Source organism: Emys orbicularis, chromosome 3, assembly GCF_028017835.1.
Source record: "Emys orbicularis isolate rEmyOrb1 chromosome 3, rEmyOrb1.hap1, whole genome shotgun sequence".
NCBI classification, from domain to species: domain Eukaryota; kingdom Metazoa; phylum Chordata; order Testudines; family Emydidae; genus Emys; species Emys orbicularis.
In genome coordinates this window covers 201,610,747-201,638,246 of record NC_088685.1, presented here as the reverse complement: position 1 = coordinate 201,638,246, position 27,500 = coordinate 201,610,747, and the positions used below count along the sequence as shown (strand labels likewise).

Here is a 27,500-nt window from a genome sequence, read left to right as displayed (position 1 = left end):
AATCAAAAGGCAATTAAAAATCCCTAGAAACATTCCTTGAAAATGAACAGAATAAACATTTTTTTAAAATAAATTTAATGAACTGTATTTGTGGGGATTTGATTGTTGGTTGCTTTCACAAGACATGAGCATTCCATGTGTTTTAAGGCTGGTCTTTTCTAAATTTCTGATATCGTTGAATGACATCATCGGCAGGGTAATGATCTCGGCAACTACATTGACAGTGTCTCACATTCTAATTCACCTTCACAAATCCATGGCATCATTTTTGGCCAAAGTAATGTCAGTCACTGACATTTGCGGCAAGTACAAAAAGGACCCCCTAATGGCAGCCATTTTTATTTGTTTCTTAAGATCCAAAGACTGCTGAAAGAACAATTGGATAAAGTTGAGGATTGGAGAAGCTTGATTTTCTTGTTCCTGTGAAATGAAACTCTAGTCCTTTCTCTTCTCCTTCCCCTTAAAAGCAGAAGTCTGCTAGGGGGTTGTAGCTGTGTCAAAGCCGTTGGGATGCCACTGCTGATCACTTTAATTACTAGGACTAAGGAGGATAAAATTAAAAGTAGCACCATTGAAGCAGTGGAAGAAAGCTTGCCGAGATGTCGGTGAACTGTGAAATATAAAAATTGCATACCAATACATTTTTATAGGAAGGAAACAAGGAATCACATTACTTATTCTTGAAGAGTTTGTCCTTAAATGGTGAAGTTTTACTTGCTGTGCATCCATGTGGCAGATTTTTAGACCATTAGAAAGTAATTGAGGTGGAGGAACAGAGTAAACTTTTATGTCTCCCCAGCATGGCGGATACATGACAGAGAGATGAAAGATTTACCTAGTTTTCTCTTTAGAATTGGACAGTTTTCTAGCATATGTTGTTGTAATAAGAGTTTTCATGTCCCTTTCTTTCCCTGTTGCAAATTCCATATTTGTGCTTTATGAGCTTTACCAGGTCTTTTTCTTGTTTTTTTGGAAGGGACAATAAAAATATATTGTTTCACAATGCACATTTTAAGTTAATTGTTTTCTAACTTGAAACTTTTATATATACTTGAATCATACCTTCGATGTATTTTAAACTTAGTGGTTCTTCACAATCATTTCCTCCCTCAAAGCTCAATAATCAACAGTTCAAATAATATATGTATTAAATTTAAGCTATAAATATGCTGTTTTGCTCTTCTCTGCTAATGATGATTGAATTTTAATTAGCACAAACACAAGCCACAACCATCTATATTTGCTCTAAGAGGATGCTAGTGACTATGATAATGATTCGGGGATATGAGGTCTCCTCTTTTGAAATCAGCCTACCATATTCTAGGACACCTTTTTCCTAACGTGTACCTGGCTTGATATTAAATAAGCCATGTACTGCAGTAGGTTTAGTTGGATCATATGAACATTCAATGTTAAGCTGCCTAGTACTTTAAAATAAGTTTGGCAGATTCCATTTGTAAATTAAATTAATTTAAATTAAAACCACAAATTCACCTGTGTTAGGAGTGACAATATGGAAATATTTGAGCACTTTCACTTCATGTAAATTCAAATGTAATTAATGTTGCCAGATACAGTAGGTTGAAATAAAATTGGTTGCTGTGTTAGTTGGCTGGCTATACATTAAATTAAACTGATTTATTGTAGTGCATAGTACACATAGAAGGTTTCTAGTTTTCTTTCCTGTGTGTACTTTAACAAATAAGTTTTTGATGGAACTGTTACTCTGTGCCTTCTGGGAAGTTAAGGTGTGAGAAAGCAAACAAAGCAAATATGCCATCCTGCTGAAGAGCTTGCAGGGCCCAAGCAAATTGCCTTTATAGTGTTAGGACATTAGCAGAAAAGTAAATCAAGGCAATCTGATAGGGAACCAGGATTCTGTCAATCAGGCTCAAGATATTGTGCTGTGTCCATATACTTTGTTTACTGTAGGGTTTTATGAGTTGTAACCTGCCCATGCAAGCTGTTAATGAGGCTAAATCTTGCTGCTTGCGGATTGAATTACAGCACACCTCTAGGCTAATGGTTATAAACAGAAAGTCCCATTAGGACTGCATTCTGATTCATTCATTTGCATTTTTTCTATTGTACCAAGAACAAAGATGAGTAAATAGCTACAAACAAACAATCTACATGGAAATGGCTAAAATGTACCTAATTAGTATTTTGTGCTTGTCTTATTAATGATTACTTAAACTAAATAGCACTTGGTAGCAGGCTCTTACAAAGATTTGCAGGTGTGGAATATTCAATTTCTTGATTCGTGGGAATGGTGTTTGCCATTTATTGTAAGAAATTAAGTTGCCAATACTGCTTTCCAAAATTAGACTAATTGGTTGTATTCTACCAAAATTAAGGCTATCCTGCAAAAATCCTGATTTCAACAACTATGTTACGTCTATAAATTAAGTTTGAGATAAATTTGACTTAAAGCCACATGCTTGGTTTTGTTGTATTTATTAGTGTTTATAGTGCACTAGTGTCTTTTAAACTTTTTCTTAAGTTTGAAAAATGCAAGTTTTGACAAACGAAGCTTAAACTCCATTTTCCTCACCTTTCTGTGTTTTTTCAATAGTTTGGATTAAACATATATTTTGTAATTTGTTGTGCGTTACTCCATTTCTGAAATATATGCATGAAAAGTTTACTATTTGTTGTAATTCGTTATGTGATTGAAATTTTATAGTCCTATAATGATACATTTAAATTTTTTAATGGAACATTGTTAACTTGAATGATTCCCTTACAAAAACACTGGATATTTGTTATTGGGTGATATTTACAATTACTGTACTGAACCCAACAAAGGGGCATTTTAAAACTAGAGACATTTTTGTGTGCCCTAGAGTCTCCATCAACAGGTTAAATTTAGGTTACATTTTATTTAAAAAAAAAAAGATGCATTAGTTGAACAGTGTGGATCAAATTCTTCTCTTACTTCAGATTTACATCAGTATAACATTCTTGAAGTTAGTGGAGTTGCTTGTGTAACTGAGAGCAGTATCTGACCCCTGATTCTAGTATTATGGTAGAATATTTCTCTCGCTAGTAATTCAGTGTATTGAAATCCTTTTTGCAGCTATAATAAAATTTTTGTAGCTATTGCTAAGATACAAAAGTTTCTGACAGTTGTTTGCATCAGGATATTTTACAAGGTATAATTTTATTTTAAAATGGTTTAAATTACAAATGATGACATTTTTAATATATGATAATGTTGGATATGCAGAAAATCTGATTCCCGTATGTCTTTAAAAATTGTGGTGTGACACCCAACTGATATAGAGCATCCTATTTATAATGTGGGCCAAGCACCATGCTGTAAACCAGTTACTATCATGATGATCAGATTGAGAATGAAATTGCATTTCTGTCAATTACTGAGTTGGCAACTGTTCAATATATCTTAGCAGCAAGATGAAGAGCGACGTCGGCAGCTGAGAGAGAGAGCTCGTCAACTAATAGCAGAAGCTCGATCTGGAGTGAAGATGTCAGAACTTCCTGCCTACACTGAAATGGCTGCAGAAAAGTTGAAAGAAAGGTCAAAGGCGTCTGGAGGTGAGTTAGGGAGCCTCGTATCTTATTTCTCTGGCAACCTAGAAACCAGAAAGGACCTTTTGGGGGGTATCACTTTTATTCACACTTGAAAATGTTGTTGTAAGAAATTGTTGTCCATCCATCAGGTACACATATCAAATGACTGGCAATGGATAGGTTTTCCAAATCAGGGTTATATAACTTAATTTCAAACAGTTAAAAGAATGGTGCATCTGTTACAACAAGAATATAACTATATAGGTAAAAACTGTTGGCTAATATTGGCCTGTTGAACTACAAATTTGAGATTACTCCTGCATTTTTAGAATTGCAAGAAATATTAGTCATATGGAAATGGTGTGGCTAAAATCTCCAGAGTTCATTGAAAATGTAGGAGTTAGATGTGACCTCTGGGGGAAAGTACGTTATAAAGATTTAAGAAACTTGACTTAAAAACAAAAAATGAGTTAGTACAACTGTTTCTGAAGGGAACTTTGAAGAAGTTCTCTGGCATTACGTTGTTATTACCTGGGAGGTTGGCACAATAATCTTTGATTTTAAATGGCAGTCTTTTCGCGTACCACTTACCTTGACAGTTTTTGAGTTGTATATCACTGTAATATTACTAAAGTGACTTTGAAATGTCATTAAAATTCATATATCTGCCAGTGCTCCAAGCTGGAGTAATGTAGTGACATTCAAATTCAGTCCAGGCTCCTTGCTCTTTTAGCTAAATATGCTAAGGAGTAATTATTTGTCTCATACTAACCCATAATTGTAAGCACAAATGTCTGGTAAATCCAACTTTATATTTATTTTGCTAGATCTAGATTCACTGATTATATGTTTTCTTTCTGTGTTCAGTACAGCTTTAAATGTTCTTTTTAGTTAATGTTACAACTGACTTGTACCATAGCTCTTCCACTCCCTCCTCCATTTAACACTGAAGCTAAGAATGGCTGGATAGCAGTTGTACGTTTCCATTTAAGTCTGATCTTTGGTTTACCTCCATTCACCCAGTAAATGAAGCATGGCAGGATGTCTCCAGTGTGGGGCTGTTCTTCAGTACTGAATTCATCCTAAGTAGGGAAAACATGGCCTTGATGTGGAATAAGCTGTTCAGACTTTATGAAAACTCCTCTAAGCTATTGAAAATATTGCTTCAAAGCATGCTCAGGCTGTGAGGTACAATAGCAAACGCCATTAAAAATGGTTACTGCTCATTTTTCCATTGCAGCCTTTCCTAGTTTGTTCCATATACTTGCATTAAACACTCTGGGCCAAATTTAGACTTGGCTGATGCAGGTATACTTCCATGGAAGTGCGTAAGCCAAATTCATTGGTGACGTATAGAGTAGTATAGGTTACACATAGCATTTAACTTAGTTAGAAAACATGTAAAATGGCAAAGTAGTGTAAATTGCAACCAATTTGGCATTCTTTATCTGACTTAAATATTTATCATTTTTTATCCTGCTTTACTTTATCATTTCTTACACTGACGTTATCCTATTACACCCACCTGTTAGTTGCTTTTCCTGCTGCACTTCCTCCTTCTACCTCTGAGTGTAAAATACACTTGTTTTACGCACACTTTGAATGCCAAATTGGTTACAAATTACAGTGCTTTGCCACTTGCACCCACTTTCTGACCAACTTATACCACCATATATTTCACCATAGACTATGGCGCTCCATGTTTAAAATTTCCACTGAGTTTTTCTGTCAACCAGGCCTTTCCCTCACTAAATTTGTAAGCTCCCTCAAAGATAGTCTTTCATTTGACCCTAGCACAAATAGTCTTGTAGTGTCTGTCTTCCTTTATTCTCTTCAGAATTGTCTCTACCCTAGTGAGGACCAATCTTCATCTCCACTTTCCTAAACAATGAAAACCAACGGTGAAGTTAATAGCAAAACTCCCACCAATTTCAGTGGGGCCAGGATTTCATCCATAGTTTCTCTGAATAACTAAGATCCTCAGACTCCTTAATTAGTCTTCCACTTTGCTACTATTTCAAGAACACTCGATACCTCTATTTATTCCAAGTTATATCTGCTATTTAATGTCATTGTTTAGCAGTATGTGAATAAGATTTTAGATCAAGATTCTGCCACTCTTATGCATGTTGAGTACTAACTCTTTACATGTGTGATTGCACCAAGTTCCAAGATGACTAATTGCAGAGTAAGATAGAACACAACAGGAGTAGGGTGTCAAAATCTGACTACTTGAGTTTTTATCACCATCACATCTATTAATTATCAATTGTATTTTTTCTTGTATGACCATCTAGCATATGTTCTATTTTTATATATACTATGCCCAGCATCACTGGTTTACATTCTCTACATTGATTTTTGTCTGCCCATATACTAATCTGGCCAAGTTATTTGGACTTTTGTTGCACTTCTGTTTTGTGTTATCTGTCCACTCTGATTCCCCTTTACTCTTATTTATGCAAAAATTTATCACTTTCCTACATGTTCATTCTTCCACATTTTTCACATAAAGTGAACAATAACCATCTTATTACTTATTTTTGTGGTACATACTCAACCTTCTCCACATTCTTCCATCTCATCATTCACAGTATGTCTTTGTTTTCCAAATCATTATTTACTCAAGTAGCTCCTCCTCCTCCTAACAAGAGGCCTTACTTGTTAACTTTACTAAGGAACAATTTAGTGAAACTGTGCTAGCATTTTTTTAAATCCAAGTAAGTTACAATAGCCCAGATCCTCAAAAGTATTTAGGCACCTAACTCCCATTGATTTTGATGGTGGTACAACACTCAAATATCTTTGAGGATTTGGGCCTATATGTCTACCACATATTCCTTCAGTTCTTTATTTGCTAAAAATAATCAGATTTATTAGACAAAAACTTTTTTGTGAATACCGTCTGAGTACTGTCCTTACTTAAGTTATACGTTTGCAAGTGTTCTGTTTCTGTTTTGTAGCAGTATATTCCCCTATATGATGGTTAAGTCAAGCTTACAATAATTTTCTAGATCTTCTATAAATCTTTTCTTACTACATATTTAATTAGCCTCTCTCTAAAATATATTGATTCATACATCCCGATTTCATAAAAGGAGGTATTAAATAAATCTACTAGACTCTTCTCTCTTTTTTCACTTCAAAAAGATGGTACGTGTCCATTTCTAATGTTTTAAATGTTTTAAATGAATTTCTTGCTCACTTTTGTTGGTGAAATTCTAATCTCCTTCAATATTTCTATTTACTAATTGAGGAATTTGTGTTTTGGCATTAACAGTACAGCCTTATTTGAAAGCCTTGATTTAATCATGAAAATCCTAGAAAATGCATTTGCCTATTGCAAATAGAAAACTTTCCTGGATAAGCAGCATCAACCTCTGCAGAATACAAACTTTCTGGCAGCTATTTAGTAGGGGGAGATATGGGAAGAGGAGAAAGGGGCAGAGAAAGAGATATGGGAGGAGGAGAAAGGGGCAGAGAGAGAGAGAGAATATTCCTTCTCCCTTCTGACAGATAGAAGCAGTTGCTGTGGAGGCTTCAAATATAGTAGATTCCTACTAGCTGGAAGCTGATAAGTTGAGCCCTTGAGTTGGGTCCAGGAACATCACCTTGATAGGAATCCAAACACCATTCCCTTTCCCAGCAGCTCAGGAGCAGTAGAGTTAGCATTTTATCTGGGCACAATCTTTGAACAGTGAGGCCCCATCTTTCACATCTGTGATTTGCAAGTATGTTAAGTTCATTGACTATTAGGTTTCTGCCATATATGCAACCCCTACTTAGGATGGCATGTTTGTGAGGGGGAGGTTGATTAGGCAGATGTGGGGGAGTGGGCAGGAAAGAGAGGGAACAATTAATGAGATACATTAGAAAAGATCAGTATGGTATTGAGTGAGAGATTTTGGTAAGCAAAAGAGGGGAATAAATACAGACCAAAAATATGGGGGAGGAGATAGAGAACACAATGTAAGGGCTAGTCTACACTTACCGGGTAGTTCGACGGCTGCGGATCGAAGTTCCGAGTTCGATTTATCGCGTCTGGTGTGGACGCGATAAATCGAACCAGGAAGTGATCCCCGTCGACTGCGGTACTCCAGCTAGACGAGAGGAGTACCGCGAAGTCGACGGGGGAGCCTGCCTGCCGCGTGTGGACCGCGTCTGAACCGCGGTAAGTTCGAAGTAAGGTATGTCGAATTCAGCTACGTTATTCACGTAGCTGAATTTGCGTACCTTACTTCGACTTGGGGGGTAAGTGTAGACCAAGCCTAAGAAATGAAAGTGGGAGGTGGAGGGAGAGAAAGAGAAGAGAAAACAAGCATTGAAATCAGCACAGGAAAAGATACACCATGATCTGTTATAGCAAAACAAAACAAAACAAAACAAAAAGATTAGGGTTAAAAAAAAGAAGGGATAGAAGCACTAACAAAAGCAAGAGAGATGTAGTAAGTTACTATTTTAAAAATATATTAGAGAGTTAGTTGACAATATTGTTATAATTATATATAGTATACAGTCAACACTGAACAACTGTTCTGCTCCTTTAAGATGTCTACACTGGGGGGGGGGGGGGGGGGGAAACCCACACCAGCGAGTCTGAGTGCTGATCCACAGACTTGGGCTTACAAGGCTCATGCAATGGCACTAAAAACAGCCACGTAGACATTCCTGCTCAGGCTGGAAGTTGGGCTCTGACATCACCCCGCTTCTTCTCCCCGGGCTTCAGAGCTCAAGCTCCAGCCCGAGCCAGAATGTCTACTTGGCTCTTTTCAGCATCCTAGGACAGCGCCCTATGAGTTAGTATCTGCAGACCTGGGCTCTGAGATTCACTGCCCCTGGGTGTTTTTTTTTTGCTATAGACATTCCCTTAAATACTGGGTGAATGGCTTTGGGGAGTGTCCTGGGGAGGGCATGGCAGCACAGATATCCTCACCCAGACTAGTAAACTTAGTCCTTGAGCTAGTAGGTATCAAGTAAACATTTCAGGTCTTGGATTTAATTAGCAATATCAGCCTTCCTTTGCAATTATCACCAAAGGTCCTACTGTCTTGTCTTAACCTTGGGTTGCTTATATACTTGAAATATTTGATTTTTACCTTCTGTCTTCCTTTTCTTCTCCACTTTGCTTTCTTTATCAGTGTTCATACTCTCCGAACTACATTCCGTAATCTTAACGCCAATTCTGTACCTGACAGCCATGTGACTATAGCGTCACAGTGACAGCTATGGAGACTAAAGACCTGTCCTTGTCTCCAGAGCAAGTACAGTATAGGCAGCAGTAGGCCAAGCTTGCTCACACTTCCCCTGCCAATCTGGCTCAACCAGGGCTGGCCTTATGGGTGGGTGCTCTGGTCAGGGGGTCACCATCCAAGTGCCACAAGCTGGCAGGCCTGCCGGAGCGGGGATGAATGCACATAAGCCCGGGGCTGGAGCCCCTGGCCAACTTGGGGGGGGGGGGCAGATGATGCCACTGGAACTTCCAGCCTGGCAGGGAGGTGCAGGCAGCAAGGCTAGGCAGAGCCAGGGGGCCAGCTACTGTGTCCCCCCGGTGCACCTGCTCGCCTCCTGCTAGGTGGTTGTTTGGCCTAAAGAGCCCCCGGGGCTCAGAAACTCCTCCCTGTGCAGCCCGGCTGGGCTCCAGAACCAGAAGCTGGTCTTCATGCTCTGTGCCCCCCACTGCTGTTCTCAAACTCAAAGAAAGGGCGCTAAAATAGAACTTTGCCCAGGGCACTATTTTCCCTAAGGCCAGCCCTGGGCTCAAACCTGACAAAAGCCTTGTCTGCAGAAGAAAATTGTATCAATTTGATTAATTGGTTTAGAAACTGATACCATTGGTTTAGACATTGATGTAGTTAAATTGGTGCCACCCGCTTTTGTGTAGATGCTCTTAAATCAGTTCAAGAGTACCTTATATCAATTTAGCTTAAGACTGTATGGAATCAACTTAACCTAAATTGATATAAGATACTCTTGAACTGAAATAAGAGTGTCCCCACAAATGGTGTTGCACCATTTTAATTAAATCATTTTCTAAACTGATTGTGTTAAATTGGTATAATTTTCTCATTTAAGTGAAGCCTTTAGAGGTATGGGGTAAGAGGATAATTCGGGCTCCTTGTCCAGACCTGACAACAAGAGTGTCAGGTTTTTGGTGATTTTTGTGCCACAACTCACCTATGTCTGGTGTTTTTTACCTCTCTTGTGCCTCTGGCTTACCCTTGTTTCTTCTTTGAAAACCTTTGTTTGTCTGCATTTCTTGTTTTTAATCTAATGTATTTCTTGATGGATGGTATACATCGCTTTGTGTTGACTGTATTTTAAATACCTTTTGAACAATTTTCATTTTCCTTCTGGGTTCTTTTCTTCCATTGCTTTATCCTAGCACCTTCCACATTCTTCCAAGATTCCTTATGCTGAAATTCTTACTTTTTTCCATTTTTCTCTCTCTTCAGTCCAAACTTAAAACTTCAAATAAAACAAAAAACAACCTCCATATTCAAAATAGCTCAAATGTAAACAGGGTCAGAAAGTGTATATTGTGACATCCTTAATGCTTCCTTAAATACTCCAACCTCTCTCCCACAATTAGATCATTACTAATAACATTATCTCTGGCACACCTGATACTCCCTTACCTAGTTCCTCACCTAAGAACCAATAATATTGCTTTTACCCACCTTCCCCTTCCATATAGTCCTATCTACTAAATAGCTGCAACTCAATATGCATCGTCCACCAAGAGCATTTTTCAGGATCATCCAGTCCCTAGAATCGTAGTACCATAGAGTTAGAAGTGACCGCAGCGGTCATCTAGTCTAACCCCCCTGCCAAGATGCAGGATTTGTTGTATCTAAACCATCCAAGACAGATGGCTATCCAGCCACCTTTTTGAAAACATCCAGTGAAGAAGCTTCCACAACCTCCTGAGGCGTCTGTTCCATTGTCCTACTGTTCATACAGTTAGGAAGTTTTTTCCTGAGATTTAATCTAAATCTGTTCTGTAGTTTGAACCCATTGTCCCTTGACTACCCTCTGTGGCAAGAGAGAACAACTTTTCTTCGTCTTTTGTATGGCACCCTTTCAAGTATCTGAAGACTGTTATCATATCCCCCGGTAATCTCCTCTTTTCCCTATTAAACATACCCAGTTCCTTCAGCCTTTGCTCATATGGCTTGCATTCCATCCCTCTGATCCTCTTTGTCACTTGCTTCTGGATCCTCTCCAGTTCCTCTACATCCTTTCTATACATTGGTGACCAAAATTGGACACAGCTCTCAGGTGAGGCCTAACCAGTGCCGAGTAGAGCGATACTGTCACCTCCCGTGACTTGCATGCTGTGCTTCTGTTAATGCAACCAAAAATTGCATTTGCTTTTTTTTGCAACAGCATCTCATTGCTGACTCATGTTGAGGTGGTGATCCACCACAACTCCCAGATCCTTCTCAGCAGTGCTGCTGCCAAGCCAGTTATCCCCCATTCTGTATTTGTGCATTTGGTTTTTCTTCCCTAAGTGTAGCATTTGTCTTTGCTGAATTTCATTTTGTTGTCTATAGCCCAGTTCTGCAGTTTATCAAGATCCCTCTGAATTTTAGCTCTATCCTCCAAAGTATTGGCAACCTCCCCCTAGCTTAGTGTCATCTGCAAATTTGATCAGTATGCTTTCTATTCTTACATCCAGGTCATTAATAAAGATGTTAAACCCAGAACAGATCTCCCTCCAATCTGACATCATTCCATTACTAGTTACTCTTTGTTTATGGTTGTTTAACCAGTTATGTATCCACTTAATGGTAGTTCTGTTGAGCCCTCTTTTCTCTAGCTTATTTATCAGAATGTCATGTGGAACTGTGTCAAAAGCCTTGCTGAAGTCCAGGTATACTATATAATGCCCATTCTGACAGCAGATCCACTTCTTATCCTCCCCATAGCATGGCCTAGCCCACACAGTCCCTCTACTTCCCGTTTCTCGCATAGCTTTACCCTGCACCCACATGAAAATGTATGTGTATCTTGTTCCCCCAGTCTTTCCTATACTTTTTTCCTTGTAGACTCACACAGAGAGAACCCATAAAAGAATTGCCCCCACCTTTTAATCCCCTTCTTTCCCTACCCCACCCTAATCAAATCTGCTATTAGAGTTATCCCACACATCTTCCTCTGCCCACCCCACTCCATCATCTACATCGCAGAACTCCTGACTTTGTGGTGGACTTGTTGCTGATGTATTTCAAAATGCTTTGCTCCTCTCCATTGTAGCAAGAGCCACACTTGGAACGAGCAAAGCTGCACAAAGAACCTTAGCAACTGTGTTGATGTATTGACAATCTAAAGAGGAAGTAAGAATGCAACAAGAGTAGCAGCAAAAAAAAAAAAAAAATAGGGAGGCTTGAAATATGTGAATTACAGTGATTGTAAAGATGAGCAGGTGGACAAAATAAACCGGCTGTATTCTGTATGCCTCCATGGAAATCTTAAGTTCTGTTGTCAATAGACGTGGACCTGAGTTGCAGGATCTGTACATGCCCAAAGTTCAGGGGTTTAGTTTAGCCTACTACAGAGCTAGGGATTAGGCTTAAAAGTTCTGATCCAGATCCAAACGTCACAAAAATGGGGGGGTGTTCAAGGTTGGGTTTGGGGTCTAGACGGTTTCTAATTACCATATTTTGACTCTTCTATGTTTGGCTGAGTTGGAAATGTATCAAAGTAAGTTTTCACTAACCTGTGTGACCTCCAATTTTAAGTAATAGTTATTCTCCAATACTGCCATTTTCCCATGTTCCTTCTAATTGTCTCCAACTTCCCTTCATATGAAAGCCATCCTCTTTCCCTTTCCAGTCTCTAAATACCCCTCAGTCCATTTCTCATGTACATACATGCCAAACAGCAAAAGGCTTCACTTGAAGAAACTAGAAATTATTAAATAAAATGTAGCTAAACATTTTGAAGGTGTTACCCAGCTTTTACGGACTTTTAATGTTACTTATTTTAATTTCACTGTACGTACAGTATATGGTCTCTCAGTAAAATAAGGAAAGTAGGAGTCAGAACTGTTCCTGGCTCGGGCACTTGCTCATCGTTTGACCTTCCTTAAGTCACCTACCCTTTCTATGCCTTGGTTTTACCCATCTACAAAATGAGGATAATAGTATCTACCTACTTCATGGGAATGTTATGGGGCTTATTTAATTCATGTTTGTAAACTGCTTTGAGATGCTCGATGGAAGGGCCCCATGGAAGTGCAAAGTATAATGAAGATTATTTATTAAAACTCTGCATTCCTTGCCAACTGGCCTCACCATTCAGACTGGTGCTGTGACAGAGCAGTAGGTGTCTACTTGTAAGGATGGTTCTCATAATGTGTTACTGTATCAAAGATCAGCCATAAGGATGAGGTGATTCACAGGTAGCCTGTTAGAATGCTGAAGGGTGTAAGAAAAAAAATGATAACTTATGTGTTCTTTGACATTGGTCAGACATCCAGCCCAATTGAAGATTGTACCTGATTACATCCATTGCACCTCCACTGTGTGTATATATTGAATTGCATCAGTTTAAAGATACACCTCTACCCCGATATAACACAAATTCGGATATAACACAAATTCGGATATAACGCGGTAAAGCAGCACTCCGGGGGGGTGGGGCTATGCACTCCAGTGGATCAAAGCAAGTTCAATATAACGCGGTTTCATCTATAACGCGGTAAGATTTTTTGGCTCCCGAGGACAGCGTTCTATCGAGGTAGAGGTGTAGACCTATTAGTGAAAACTGGGAAAACGCCCTGCAGACTGATTTCGTTACTTCAGTTCGCATTTCTTGCCACAGTGGTGCTCAGCTGTCACTAAACCACTAATGTTTTTACTGGGATGGTGCATGAACAGGACAAAATACTAACGTTAACGCTACATGTTCCTACAGATGAGGATGATAATACTGAGATAAAAACTAATGAGGAGATTCCTGAATGCTCTATTACAGAAGGTGGAGATGATCTTACTAACCTAGAAAATGACCTTGATTCTACTGGTAATTTAAATAATGGCTGTTTTGTGTATTTTGCATGACTAACACTTCTTCATCATCAATATCAATGTGTCTTTTATCTGTTTAGTAATGTTAGCCTAGCTTTGTGTCTTATCAAATCTTTTTAACCCTTAAGTTCACTTCACTTTCCTGAATTATTTACTTTCATGTTTATTATTGCTTCAAATTTAAGATCAACAACAAAAGAAATATTTCAAGCAATGATGGATTCCAATGTGTGTTCCTGTTTGGAGATAAGGTGTGATTGCACTAAGTGCACCAGCCAAGCCATGCAGGCTTTTGTGTTCACAAGTCTGTTGAGGGATTGCACGTGAAGGGGCTGGGCGCATGTTCATTTTTTCTACTGGTCACTGTTCATTTATTTATGTATTAAGTATTTGTGCTCAGATTATAGAGCACAAATTCTGTTCAGACCTACACCCTGTGCAGTCCCATTGAGTTCCTCCCAGTGGGGTTGTATGACGTGTAAACCAAGAAAGAATTGGCCGTAGGTGGTTTACAAAGTTAAAATAACAGTTTGTTCTATACCAAATTTTAAAATCATTAATATTATTAGAATGGCCTGTACATGACCACTTGGCATGCTTGCCAAATAATAATAATACGTAAGGATGATAACCCCTTGTTGGAATTTTAAACCACGGAAGCTTGAGTTCAGATTCCTTCACTGACACAACTGTGTGACAATATTTTACCCATTGGGGTATTCTCTCAGGTAACTAGACGCCAGGTTTTCAAAGATATTTGGATGTCTAAAAATTAAGGTAAGCACATAATGGAATTTTCCAAAGCCTCTTAGTCAGTCAGGCACCTAACCTGCTTAGTAGGCACTTTTGAAAATCTCACAGCATCCACATACTTGTCTAAATGGCTCTCTGATCCTGCAGTGCTATAGAGCCATTGGAGGGGCTTATACTCTGTCCACCCTGCCTGCTGCCAGGGTAGTAGGAAAAGGGAGCATGGTCAGTGCACCCCTTTGCTATGGTACACCACATGGCTGCTTTTTTTGGCTTCATGTGGCCCCATTAAAAGTTGGCTTAAGTTAGAGCAGCCCAGAGAAGTATGGCATGCATGGAGCAGCACCAGGAACAAGGGCGTGCTAGGGAGAGCTTTTAGCCATCCTGTGACGGAGGGCTTGTCTACCTGGTGGGGTAAGGTGCTGTATGGGGGTGTGATTTCTAAACTGCACTAATGTGTTGTGCGTTAATTTGTCCATGTAGACCCTGCTGGTGTGCACTAAAGGTTCCCTAGGGCATTTTAACATAATACTGTTTCAAACAGCATTATATTAAAGCGCATTAGCAAGGTCTACACAGAGCAATGAACGTGCAACACGTAGACCACCCGTAAAGCACATTATCCCACCATGTAGACAAGTCCTCACATTCTGTCTACACTAGCTAGACCCATGGATCTGGCCCATTGTATACTAAATCAAAATGCTTTACTTAATATGTGGCTCTTTGTACACTAAATTGATGATCTATACGTCACTTTGTTTACAATGGTTGCATATGTCAGTTGATCATGTCTTGGATGAGGTAAATTGGGTGTTTTGAGCTGCAGCAACAAATAATTAAATACTTCAATTTGGAATAGCACTCAGAGCAGGCTAATTTGCAGGCCTCATAAGCTTGAATCATGTCATTTATTATTTCTGCTTTGATATTTTCTGTGCAGAAAATATATTGAATATTTCTAGTGTTAGGGTTAAACTGATGTTTAAAAGATTCATGGATTTTAAGGCTGAAAGAAACTACTGTGATCATCTAGTCTGACTGCCTGAAATAGAAGCCTATCAAAAGATTTTCCAGTAAATATTGGTACTTCAAGATGTGTCCCTGTGGGTGCTCCATTGTAGGTGCACTTGCATCCCTGCACTGCTGATCGAAGAGCTTCAGTAGCAGTGTCCATTGCGCCCGCACATGCACTGTCCCCCCTCATGCTGCACCATGAGGCTAGTCAGCGTGCACAGGCTAACCCCCCTCAGTTCCTTCTCAGCTGCCCCTGGCTAGACACAGAGCCAGTAGCAGTCTGTTAAGACTATTGTTCCTCTGTTTGCTTCTCAGTCAGATAGTTTTCCCAGTTCTAGTTCTAGTTGTAGTCTAGTTGTAATTCTTCTTTTCTTTTTCTGGCCTTTTTCCCCCTGGGGACCCTTCCCCTTATCGGGGTATGCCCAGCTCCCTGGGCTTCAAGAAGTGCCGCACCTGCAACGAGGTGGTCCCGGTCTCAAAGAAGCGCTCTGTGTACCCTCTGCCAGCAGCTCCGGCTGAGATCCTGCAACAACAGAGAGCTCCACCAGAAAATCATCTTCTTTGAGGCAACTTTCCAACCTCAATCTCCTGGCGGACATGAATCTTCCCCACAATCTTTGACATCTAAGAGAAGTGGGTCGAAGAAGTAGACCTGGGACCCCTCTCACAAGTTCTCTAAAAAGAGAGTCCCCTAAGTAAGCCCAGAGATAGCTGCAAACGATCACCATCTCGCTTGGTATCTTCAGCACCGAGACCATCTCAGTCTGGCACCCGTGCCTCACAATGGCCATCAGCTCCTGGTACTGCTGACAGGCCCACAGAACCTATGGGCATGGGCACCAAGTCTTACTGTCCCTTGGTACTGAGTAAGCACTCTAAGAAGACAGTCCTGGTACATGAGTTGGCCTCAGCACTGCCAGTAGCAGTTCACCCGGCACTGGAGAGACCAGTGCAGACAAAGTCTCCACCGCTCCCCCTCCCAACACCAGGACATTCGGCACTGGCAGAATTCCACCAAAGCAGAGATCAGCATACATCGCAGCACCAAGCTTTTACCGGACACGGAGGATATTCCCGCAGCCATGTCATGCCTCTCTGCTGTCTAGCAAGGGTTCAGATAATGAGTCAGAGGAGATGGTCTCACAGTACTCCTCCCAAGCTCCATATGAGACCCACTACCAACAAGGCCTAAGAGTGTACCCACAGATGGCTCCACCAACATCACCATCTTGGTACAGCCACCTGTGAGTACTTCCACCAGGCCCTATGCCACCACAATGGCCATATTGGGACCTTTGAGTGGCGCACCGACAGCCTGCTTCTCGAGCTTCAGGCCTTGCCTGAGACCCCTCCAGGTACACACCCTTGGCCACAGCATCCAGGGCCTTGGAACTGCCTCAGGAGATAGAGGAACAGGAAGCCGGTCCTGAGAAGGAAATAACACTAAAGACCATGTCCTCCTCTTCTCTGGACAAAGCCATCATGCCTCCCCAAACCATTTCTGGCAGACAAGTTCTATCTTTTCCAGGAGCTGGTGAAGAGGGTGGCGGACACCCTCCACATACCATTAGAGGAGGTCAGAGACGCCCACTATCAGCTTCTTGATATTCTCCATTTTTCATCCTCCTCAAAGATTGCACTCCCGATAAATGAAGCCATTTTAGACCTGGCAAAAACAGTGTGCAAAACCCCAGCATTGGTGGTGCCAAATTGCAAATGTGTGGACAAAAAATATTATGTCCTCAGCAAGGAATCAGAATTCCTCTTTTCCCACCCTCCACACAATTCCATCATTGTGGACACTGTCAACTCCCGTGGCTGACAACACCAGTCCAGAGCTATGCCCTAAAATAGGAATTGGAAGCATCTTGATCTTTTCAGTAGAAAGGCATATTCCTTGCCACCTTACACTTCCATATTGCCAACTGTCAGGTGCTCATGGCCAAATACAATTGCACAAATTATAATAAACTTAATGATTTTATTGAAAAACTGCCAGAGGTACATTGGGAATCCTTCTAGGCCGTCATACAGGAAGGGCAACTAGTGGCAGAAACATTACTACAATTGGCCTTTGACGCCACCAACAGATCAGCTAGGTCCATCTCCACGGCGGTGGTGCTGTGATGGGCGTCGTGACTCCACTTGTCGGGATTCCCAAAAGAGGTTCAGTCTACAGTGTAAGATCTTCCCTTCAAGGGCACTAAGCTCTTTGCCGAAAAGACCAACATTTCCCTTCATACCCTGAAGGATTCCAGGGCTACCATCAGGTCGCTGGAAATCTATACACCCGGGCAAGAGAGACAATTTAGCCCTCAATCCTAGCATAGGTCATATGCAGCTCAATACAAACCTCAGCACCATTACAAGCTGCAAAGAAAGAAAGGTATATTCCCAAAATGCAAGCTGTCGGGCCCACAACCTTCATCCCAACCCCCTGCATCTAAGCTCCACTTTTGATGGGCAGGTTGAGGCGCCATAAGACCACTCCCCCCGACTGATACAACCAACATCATTGTACACCCATTTGGTCACCGATTGGCAACGTTTTGCAGTGCCTAGGAATGCATAACATCAGACCGATGGGTCTTACAGATCGTCCGATCCAGGTACTCCATCCATTTCACCTCCCTACCCTCTCCACAACACCCTTCCCCATCCCTCTTCAAGGACTCTTTTCACTGATGTTTACTGCTACAGGAGTAGGTTAGGAGCCATAGAACCACTACCTCAACATCTATGAGGCAAGGGATTCTACTCTAATGCCCCTAAGGAAGGGAGGTTGGAGACCCATATTGGACCTCAGAGCTCTCAACAAGTTTGTCAAGGCTCAGAAGCACAAGACGGTCACCTTATCAATGATCATTCCAGCCTTGGAACTGGTAGACTGGTTTTCGGCCCTTAACCTCCAGGACACCTATTTTCACATCTTGATCCTACTAACTCTCAGACGATTTCTCAGGTTCACTCTGGGACATGATCATTACCAATACAGAGTCCTCCCCTTCAAGCTCTCATCGGCCCTGAGAGTATTTTCCAAAATTCTCTCAGTGGTATGTGCTCATTTACACTCACAAAGGATAATGATTTACCCATACCCGGACGATTGTATCCTAGGAACCCAATCTCTCAAGGAGGCTCACCAAGTCATTGATACTACGATACACTTGTTCACAGAACTGGGTCTACAGATCAACACCCAGAAGTCAACCCGCACTGCAGAGCAACGCCTGGAATTCATAGGGGCTGACCTGAACACCCTACAGTCCAAAGCCCTCCTAACCTCCAACACAGATTCCTATCCCTGGTTTCACTCATAGACATTGTACAATGCAGCCAGGCTCCACCTCCAACTCTTAAGACGTAAGGCAACAGGCAAGGCAGTGATACCGCATGCCAGACTCCACATGCGATGCCTCCAACATTGGTTCAGTTCGATTTACAGACCAAATAGGGACAGGTTGGACAAACCCCTGTCACTCCCTATCAGGATCAGAAACTCCTTAGATTGGTGGAAGGACCTGGCCAATGTGTGCAAAGGGATCCCCTTCTCGCAGACATCACCATCGTCGCTCCTTAGCACCAATGCATCACACACAGGGCAGGGCATGCATTTAAATGGCCTCTTGACACAAGGCAAATGGTCGCCTGCAGAGATATCCCTCCACATCAATCTCCTCGAGTTGAGAGCAGTCAAGAACACCTGTGTCCACTTCCTCCCGCTGATTGCAGGATCATACACAAAGATCCTAACAGACAATATAGCATACATGTACTGCATTAATCAGTAAGGGGGGATCGGGTCACCATCCCTATGTGAGGAAGCAATGACATTATGGAACTGGTGCATCTCCCATGACATCACCCTGTCCACGGATTTCCTCCCGGCACACAGAACTCAATAGTAGACAATCTCAGTCGCGAGTGGGAGATACATCCGTTTGTGCTCCACGACCTCGTCACACAATGGGGATCACCATCCATAGACCTATTTGCCACTTACAAGAACAAGAAATGTCCATGCTACTGCTCCAGGGTGGGGATGGGACAACACTCCGTGAGCGATGCCTTTCTTTTCCCATGAGACGGGGAACTTCTTTACACCTTCCCTCTACTGCTGAAGGTCCTACTAAAAATAAAAAGGGACAGCGCTCATGTCATTCTGGTCGCTCCTACCTGGCCAAGACAGACCTAGTACCCTTGCTTGGCACAGCTCGCAACGTGCAATCCATCTCACTCCCGGCTATTCCGTACCTCCTCTCACAGGACAAAGGGCATACTCTGCATCCCAACCTGGGGATTCTCTGCCTCAAAGCAGGGGTCCAGCAGCTAGAGAGCTCCTGCTCCAGGGAAGTACAAGAGGTTCTATTCCACAGTAAGAAGTCCTCCACATGACACACTTACCTGCAGAAATGGTCCAGGTTTCAGATTTGGTGCATGTCCCAACAAATCTGCCCAACATCCACATCTCTTCCACATATCCTAGACCATGCTCTGACCCTTAAAAAGTCAGGACTACCCCTAAGCTCTCTTAGGGTCCATCTAGCAGCTATCACAGCTTTTCACCAACCTGTAGAGGGGTACTCAGTGCTGTCAGACCCAACCACAAAACGATTCCTCTAGGGTTTAATAAAATAAATGTGTGCAAAGGGATCCCCTTCTCGCAGACATCACCAGCATCGCTCCTTAGCACCAATGCATAACACACAGGGCAGGGCATGCGTTTAAATGGCCTCGTGACACAAGGCAAATGGTCGCCTGCAGAGATATCCCTCATCAATCTCGAGTTGAGAGCGGTCAAGAACACCTGTGTCCACTTCCTCCCGCTGAGCCTCAGCCTCCACTTCCTAACCCCATGTAGGATCTAAACCTGGTATTGAAAGGGCTGACTTTTGACATCTATCAACTACATCTTTTGATATCTATCAACGAAAATGGCGTTCTTGATAGCGATTATCTCATCCAAATGAATAGGAGAGATAGCAGCCCTGATGGCACATCCCTGCTACACAGTATTCTTTCCAGATTATGCTCAGGGCACATCCAAATTTCATCCCCAAGGTAACCGCTCTGTTTCACGTGAATCAATTGATTCACCTTCCAGTCTTCTACCCCACGCCTCACCAAGGCAACAGGGAGGCTATACTTTATACCCTCGACATCAGGAGAGTCCTGGCCTTCTACCTTGACAGGATGAGGGTCTTCAGGAAGTCCCCTAGACCAGTGATCCCCAAACTTCGGGGTGTGCCCCTTAGGGGGGGGCAGAGGAACATTTGGGGGGCCCAGTGGGGCCCAGGCCAGCCCCCAGGAGGCGGGGAGGGAGCAATCTGCCATCAGCTCCACTCCGGCCCCAGCTCCCAGCCCCGCTCCCGGCCGGGGCTCTGCTTCCAACTGGGGCCCTTGGCTCCAGCTCCTGGCCCCGACTGTGGCCTCGCTCTTGGCCGAGGCCCCAGCTGCAGTGCCTGCCCCACTCCCACTGCGGCCTCTGGCCTCGACCACAGGCCTGCTCCCAGCCCCAGCCCCCAATCACACAGCTCCCAGGGGGGTGTGAACCAGGTAAGGGAGGGGTGGGGGCAAAAAGTTTGGAGACCACTGTCCTAGACTTTTCTTCTCCGTTGTGGAACGATCCAAGGACTCAGCAATATCAAACCTAAGGCTCACTAAGTGGGTTCCGAATTGCATCAGACAGTGCTACCAAATTAGCAACATGACCCTTCCATATTCAGTTTGTACACATGCCACAAGATCGATCTCATCCATCGCCTTCTTCAAGAATGGTCACTATGGGTGCTCCACAATCCACCCACCTCCTCTCTACTTCAGAGTTCTTGTCAGTGACTCTGCGGCAGAGAAGGAATTGAGGGGGGTTAGCCCATGCATGCTGACTAGACTCATGGCGCAGCATATGGGGGGGACAGCACATGTGTGGGCCTAATGGACCCTGCTACTGAAGTTCTCTGATCTGCAGCTCAGGGAGGCAGCAACACCTACAGTGGAGCACTCATAGGGATACAGCTCGAAGAACCGTCATTATTGCACAAGGTGAGTTACTCCTTTATACTTGGGAGGAGAAGACAATCAGGAATTGATTATTTATGGTATGTCTCCTAACCTGGTGGTTCTCCAACCTTTCTTTCTGTGGACCATTTTTGTAAGAAAGATCCTATTGGGGACAGATGGATGGGATGCACACACAAGGGGTCCTTTCTATTTGAGATCATCGGTGACTTGATTAATGAATTTGTTACCTGCTGAACCCTTCTTCTTTCCATAGAATTTTAGGCAGAATCCATAAATGAAGTAAAAGGAAACTGGTTTGAGAACTTTTTTTCAAAATCTGGAAGTTGTTGATTTTAAATCCTGCATCAATATTTGTTAATGCTGCTACCATGTGCTGCTGTGAATGTATTTTATAAAATGTGAACATCTGTGTATTACAAATATTGCATGGTGTTTCTGTATAAGCCAGTGCGTATGTGTGTGCACTCATATGTTAGGCTAAATTATGGCCATCGTGCATCGGTGTGTCAGAGAAGAGTGAAGCTGTCCTTCATCACACCCCATCATATCACGACTCTGTAGGAGGCAGGCAGATATTTGGTTGTTAACTCCCCAGGAATATTTTGGAGAACAGGATGTCCAACACTGTTCACAGGACCTCCAAGCCTTAGAAGGAGTGCCGTTAGGAAATTAGTTGGGCTCCTCCTTACTGCATTCTAGCTTGTGGGTACAGGACTGCAATTTGGAGTGCAAGGTACACCTGTAGAACACATGTAGCAAGTGCTCTTCTGCAGTGTGTTCACCCCAAGCACGACTTGCGTTCATAATGCCTCAGGTGATGCACCTTCCACTGCCTACCAGTGTGACTGTAGCTCACAAAATTGTAATATATTCTATTAACATCTCTCTCTCTCAAATATGTGTGTGGTCATATGTATGGTTGGGGTGGGGGGGGGGTGTACGTGCACACACTACTCACATACAAAAAGCTATATACTTTGCATGTAGTCAAATAAGCATTAATGGGAAGTGAAATATTGTACATATGAGCCCTGATGCAAAGTCCATAGGAATTTTTCCAGTGACATGATTCATTGGGGGTTTGGATGAGGCTCCTGAAGATTTTATTTTTTTATAGAGTAATAAAACTGTTTGATTTCATTTCTAACTCCATTATATTCCATAATTTATAACAAACATTACTAGAAAGATGGCTTTGTTGTTACTCTGGTTTTAAAGTTGAGAAGCTGTGCCCAAGGACCCTTGTGTTAAATTATTATTATTTGTAAACTTGAATGGTTATCAGAACCTAAAATACCTGATGAATTTTTAATATTCCATTTTAAAGTAAATTGTTCTCTAGGAGTTTTTATATATCCGAAAGAGAAGCCAGAGTATGTGTGTACCAGTTGAGAGGAACTTAACATTTTGTGAAGTTCATGTGTTTATCATTCACTACTTTATACCATAGTACAAGCTGTACTTGATGGTGCAGAACCAAGTGCTAACTTTCTTTAATGTATGTTTTTAAGAAAACTTGGGAAATGTTTGTATGTGTAACACATACAGCTCTAGTTCAATATGTGCTTGAATTGAAAGATCTTTTTCTCCTCGGTTTTCACTTTTTAGTTTAAAATGATAGTACTGCAAATTCTATTAAACTGATACGTTGTTGTAGCAACTCTCCATTTAAATGCATCTCACTCTGTTGTACATGGTATTTGCATATTTAGCAGAACAAAACAGTAAGTTGGTGGATTTGAAGCTGAAGAAGCTCCTAGAAGCTCAGCCACAGGTGGCAAATTCACTCTCCAGTGCGGCTCAGAAAGCTGTAACTGATAGCTCAGAGCAAGACATTAAGGTAAGTTTTGATTAATGCTTTTATCTCAGCACCTGTGTGTTCTGATTTCTGTTTTGTACTTTATGATGAGGAAAATAATTTCTTATCAAATCCATCACAGTAAGAAATGCAGAGAATCTGCTGGGCAGTGCAGTTGCAGAGTTTGCAGTGCAGTGGGGGGGTTTTCTATGTATTAATCAACACATTTTCTGTTTATAGTATGATTTTTTTTTTTTAGCCATACTATAGCTGTAATTGGCTGGCATAATCGTGAGGTCTGTCTGAACACCTCTAAATTCTTACTGTTCAGCTTACCACTTAAATCTGAAATGAAGGCATAGGAAGAAACAGTGGACCCAGTCTTGCTCCTGATGAAGTCAGTGGCAAAATTCTCATTGACTGCAGGGAGAGCAAAATTGGACACCACATATTTTTCTTCCCTTTCAAGTCTCACCACCTGTTTTGCTCAACCAAAACTAGAATGTATTATGTTGTAAAATATATATACAGGTCTGTGTAATCTGCAGGTGAGTGATTTTGAGAAAAATGAATTTTAAGACAAGTATATATGCTCCATGTTTTGTCAATCTTTAATGTACACCATTTTAACATAAAGTACATACCTATGAGTTTTCCATTGCATTTTCTTAATTAGGCCCTTTTAAGTTATTACAACTAAATAAAAAATAGCCTGTGCATGTCATTAATATCTCTATGGCTTTGGGGCACTTCCAGTTGTGTATAACTTTTCACCCACCTGCAGACTGTGGGGACAGCACTGCTGACTGAAAGGATTTCCTTCCCCAGATACAGAGATGCTTTGAAGTCCCAAAACAATGACTTTCATTGCTTTTCCCTTACACTGTCGGTTCCTATAAATTGGTGATGAAAGTGTGTGGCAGCAGTAGAGGACTTTCGGTCTCTATCTTTGAACAAAAGGAAGCCTGAATCAAGTCTGATTTTTGCGTTCAATTTAGCTTTCTGCAGTGGCTTTAATGCAAAATGAAGCTGGCCCAAGAATAATACAATGGATTGAAAAGGCTAACTGAATTAGTGGGCTTAGAGGAATACATTTGTAAAGTGGCAGAAGTCCCTAGTCATAAAAAGGTTTCTTAAAATGGGATTTACTTGCTAATCGCACTGATATTTTAGCATGTTGCCAGGCCTAAAAAATTAGCCTTGTTTGTTTATTTTGGTAAAGACTTGAGTTCAGACTGTCAAATATCTATTGTCCTAACAACAGGAAGCCACCTTTTATTTAAAACCAGAATCATAACAGCCCAAAAACATACATCTGAAAAGACGTACATCTAATGAGAGTGATACTTTTTTAAAGCTTAGTTCAATAAATGGCACACAGGCACCTTCATTAGGGCAATTTGATATCCGCTAACCTGATGAAAATGGTGTTTCTTTATAAAGCTTTTCTGTATTAATTGATTTTTTTTTTAAGTTACTCCAACAAAAGGTGCAACTTAACAGCGTGCCTTTGTGTATATCTTTTTAACGAAGAGTTTAAAAATGGTATTGCAAAGAATATATGGTGTCCATCTGTTCTCATGGAGCTTTCCGCATTGAGTTGGATTTGTGTTTTAATAAAATGCAGTTTACACGTTTATAAATGAGGCATTCTGTGTTTGTGGAAAAGGATAAACTGTTACCTTCCCTTGAGGATTCTGTATCCCAGGCCTCCTCGAGGCTAGAGAATAGGCCATTGGAGAACTCCCTCATTACTGATTGTCTCAATGCAGAGGAAGGGCAAAGTCTTGGTAGCTTTTGATAACCAGTTTCAGCATTCAGCAGGCTTAGCTATTAGTCATGCATCTTAGCCTTTCCCTATTTACTTTCAAAACACTTAATAAAAATAATAAAAGATTAGGTATAAAATGAAATATTTGTTTGGTACACAGCACCTCGGTATCTGCAGTTTCCACACATTGCAGTGGTTCAGTCTTCTGGGATATTTCATGTTGATAGAACCATTTGAATTTGTTACCAGTATTAACATAGGAAGCTCTGGAAAAGATAATTGTAGTTTCCTTAGCTGTAAAGGGCTTACTTACAAATCTGGCTTTGGAAAGTTATAGCTGATGAAATGCAGTTCAGTGGGATAGTATTATAATCCTACCTTTTAGCCTTCATCCAGCATTAGTGGTTTATCTCAATGGGCATAAAATTAGAAACTAGTTCTTCTTGTCATACAAGTCTGTGGGACTATACAAAACGATAGAATTCTTTACTGGGCAGAATTGTGAGGGAGAAAGACTAAAGGCAACGTGCTTTTAAAGTGATTATAGATCAGGTTTAGGAGTATACACTATGCAGGTTGGCACTAATGTATACCATGCAGGACAAATTAAAGTTGTAAAAGAGTTATCTGTCATTTAAAATCCACATCACTGAAAGATATTGGCCATACTTAACAGATCTTGCTGTTGAGTAATACAGAGTCTTGCCTGATGATGATGCCAAACAAACCAAAACCAATCACCACCAAAAAAAAGTTCATCACTCTGCTTCTTTTTCAGCAGCTGATACTTTTATCCCACACAAACAGCAATCTGAGTTGTGAAATTCTCTGCAAAACCTGCATTGTGTTCTGTCATTGAAACATACCTTTCCAATGTGTGACTTCACATTTGTAAACAAAAGAATCGGTTGTATGTCTTGTTTTTCTGACAGAATGGAACAGAAGAACATCGTGCTGAGCGATTACAAAAAGCAACAGAACGTTTTAGAAATCCTGTTGTGTTCAGCAAGGACTCTACAGTCAGGAAAACTCAGCTCCAGTCTTTCAGTCAATATGTTGAGAACCGACCAGGTAGGAGAAAATATAAAACATGTTTTCCCATCTTATGATTTAATAATATTTAACAATAAATATATTAAAATCCTGATAATGTAAGTCCACATTTCAATACACAAATATCAAGCTTTATAATAATTTTACATGTCTTTCCCCTTTTTTCAAGAGATGAAAAGGCAAAGATCAATACAGGAAGATACAAAGAGAGGAAATGAGGAGAAGGCAGCGATAACTGAAACTCAGAGGAAGCCATCAGAAGATGAAGTGCTTAATGTATATTAATTTTTTGTCTGGTTTCATGATTGCTGATAATTCCAAACTGTATGTGGAAATAGTGCCTTTATTTGTTAAAATGAGATGTTAGGGTTTTTTAGATGTCAATCTCCAGTGCATTCAAAGCAGAGTGAGAGGGGTGCGCTGTTGAATTAGTCTGCAGTGTGGTGATAATTGTCAGATAAAAAAAATGAATTTTTCAGAGTTCCACAGCCCCAGCTTCCTTGAGACATTTCCATCAGGGCACTTCCCATAAAGAGATTCCAGTATTGATCTACCGGGAGGATTTTAATTATTACAATAGCAGATACCGCAGAGCTGCAGTTAGAGGGAAGAGTCACATGAGACCTGCTAGAATTTCTCAGCCAACCCATTTTGTTGGCTTGGGTTAATGGGTGTTCAACCTTTCCATTATCCAGATCAGCCGTGAATTACTAGCTGAATGATGTTTGCATTAATATAATATATATGGTAATTTCTTCACTTAATTAACGGGGAGGTTCAGCTCAGTAGGGGTATGGGCTGATCATGTGTAAAATTGATTTGTGAGGGAAATATTTGATAGACCGCAGGGAGAAAGCTGCTTTTGATGGACAGCTGCGGGACAGAAGCAGGAAGAACAAGTTTTAACCTGAATTTTTTGACTGGAAGCACAGCATAGTCTTTGATGGTGGTCATATGTTGCTGTCCACAATTTGTCTAAATGCGTTCATTCTTTTTGCTGAAGCAATTCAGTGCCAGTTAGAGATTTTGTAATGCTGTGATACCTATAGTAAATCACCTAACTTCTTAACAATCTCTCAGCTACTTTATTAGCATAGTTGTGCTTTAGCAAAGCTGGTAAGGTCTTCCTCAGTGAATTCACATTATAAATGCAGATAATACACATGAACACTTGAAATATTTCATCCTGACACAGCATTTCTTTTCATCTTCTAATAGCATTGTGAACAATTCTGCATGCTGACATTAGTGACATTTTTATACTGTTTTCAATTAATTGTAGTTGAAAGGCAATATATTTCACATATCATACATCACTTCAACTCACCCACACTAATTCTCTTGTTCATGTACTCCACTTGGAGGCTGTCTCTCAGTAATTTTGTTGTGGCCACGAGACCTGTGAAAAAAAGTTTCCTTTAGAACTGATGCTATTTTCTGGTGTGACCGCAGTGTGTTGCAACAACATGCCTACTTCACCAGGTGCCCAAGATCTTAAAGTTCCAGGCTTGTTACATATAGTTGT

The 27,500-nt window shown here is 41.1% G+C and overlaps 1 protein-coding gene across 1 annotated transcript in view; it reads left to right on the top strand.

Annotated features, from left to right (window-relative positions):
• EHBP1 (EH domain binding protein 1) overlaps positions 1 to 27,500 on the top strand; it is a 331,567-nt gene that overhangs the window by 262,758 nt on the left and 41,309 nt on the right. The window contains exons 16-20 of the mRNA XM_065400845.1: positions 3,411 to 3,558; positions 13,453 to 13,560; positions 23,069 to 23,193; positions 25,855 to 25,993; positions 26,145 to 26,251. Coding sequence (XP_065256917.1) covers positions 3,411 to 3,558; positions 13,453 to 13,560; positions 23,069 to 23,193; positions 25,855 to 25,993; positions 26,145 to 26,251 — 627 coding nt within the window. The remainder of the gene's footprint in view (positions 1 to 3,410; positions 3,559 to 13,452; positions 13,561 to 23,068; positions 23,194 to 25,854; positions 25,994 to 26,144; positions 26,252 to 27,500) is intronic.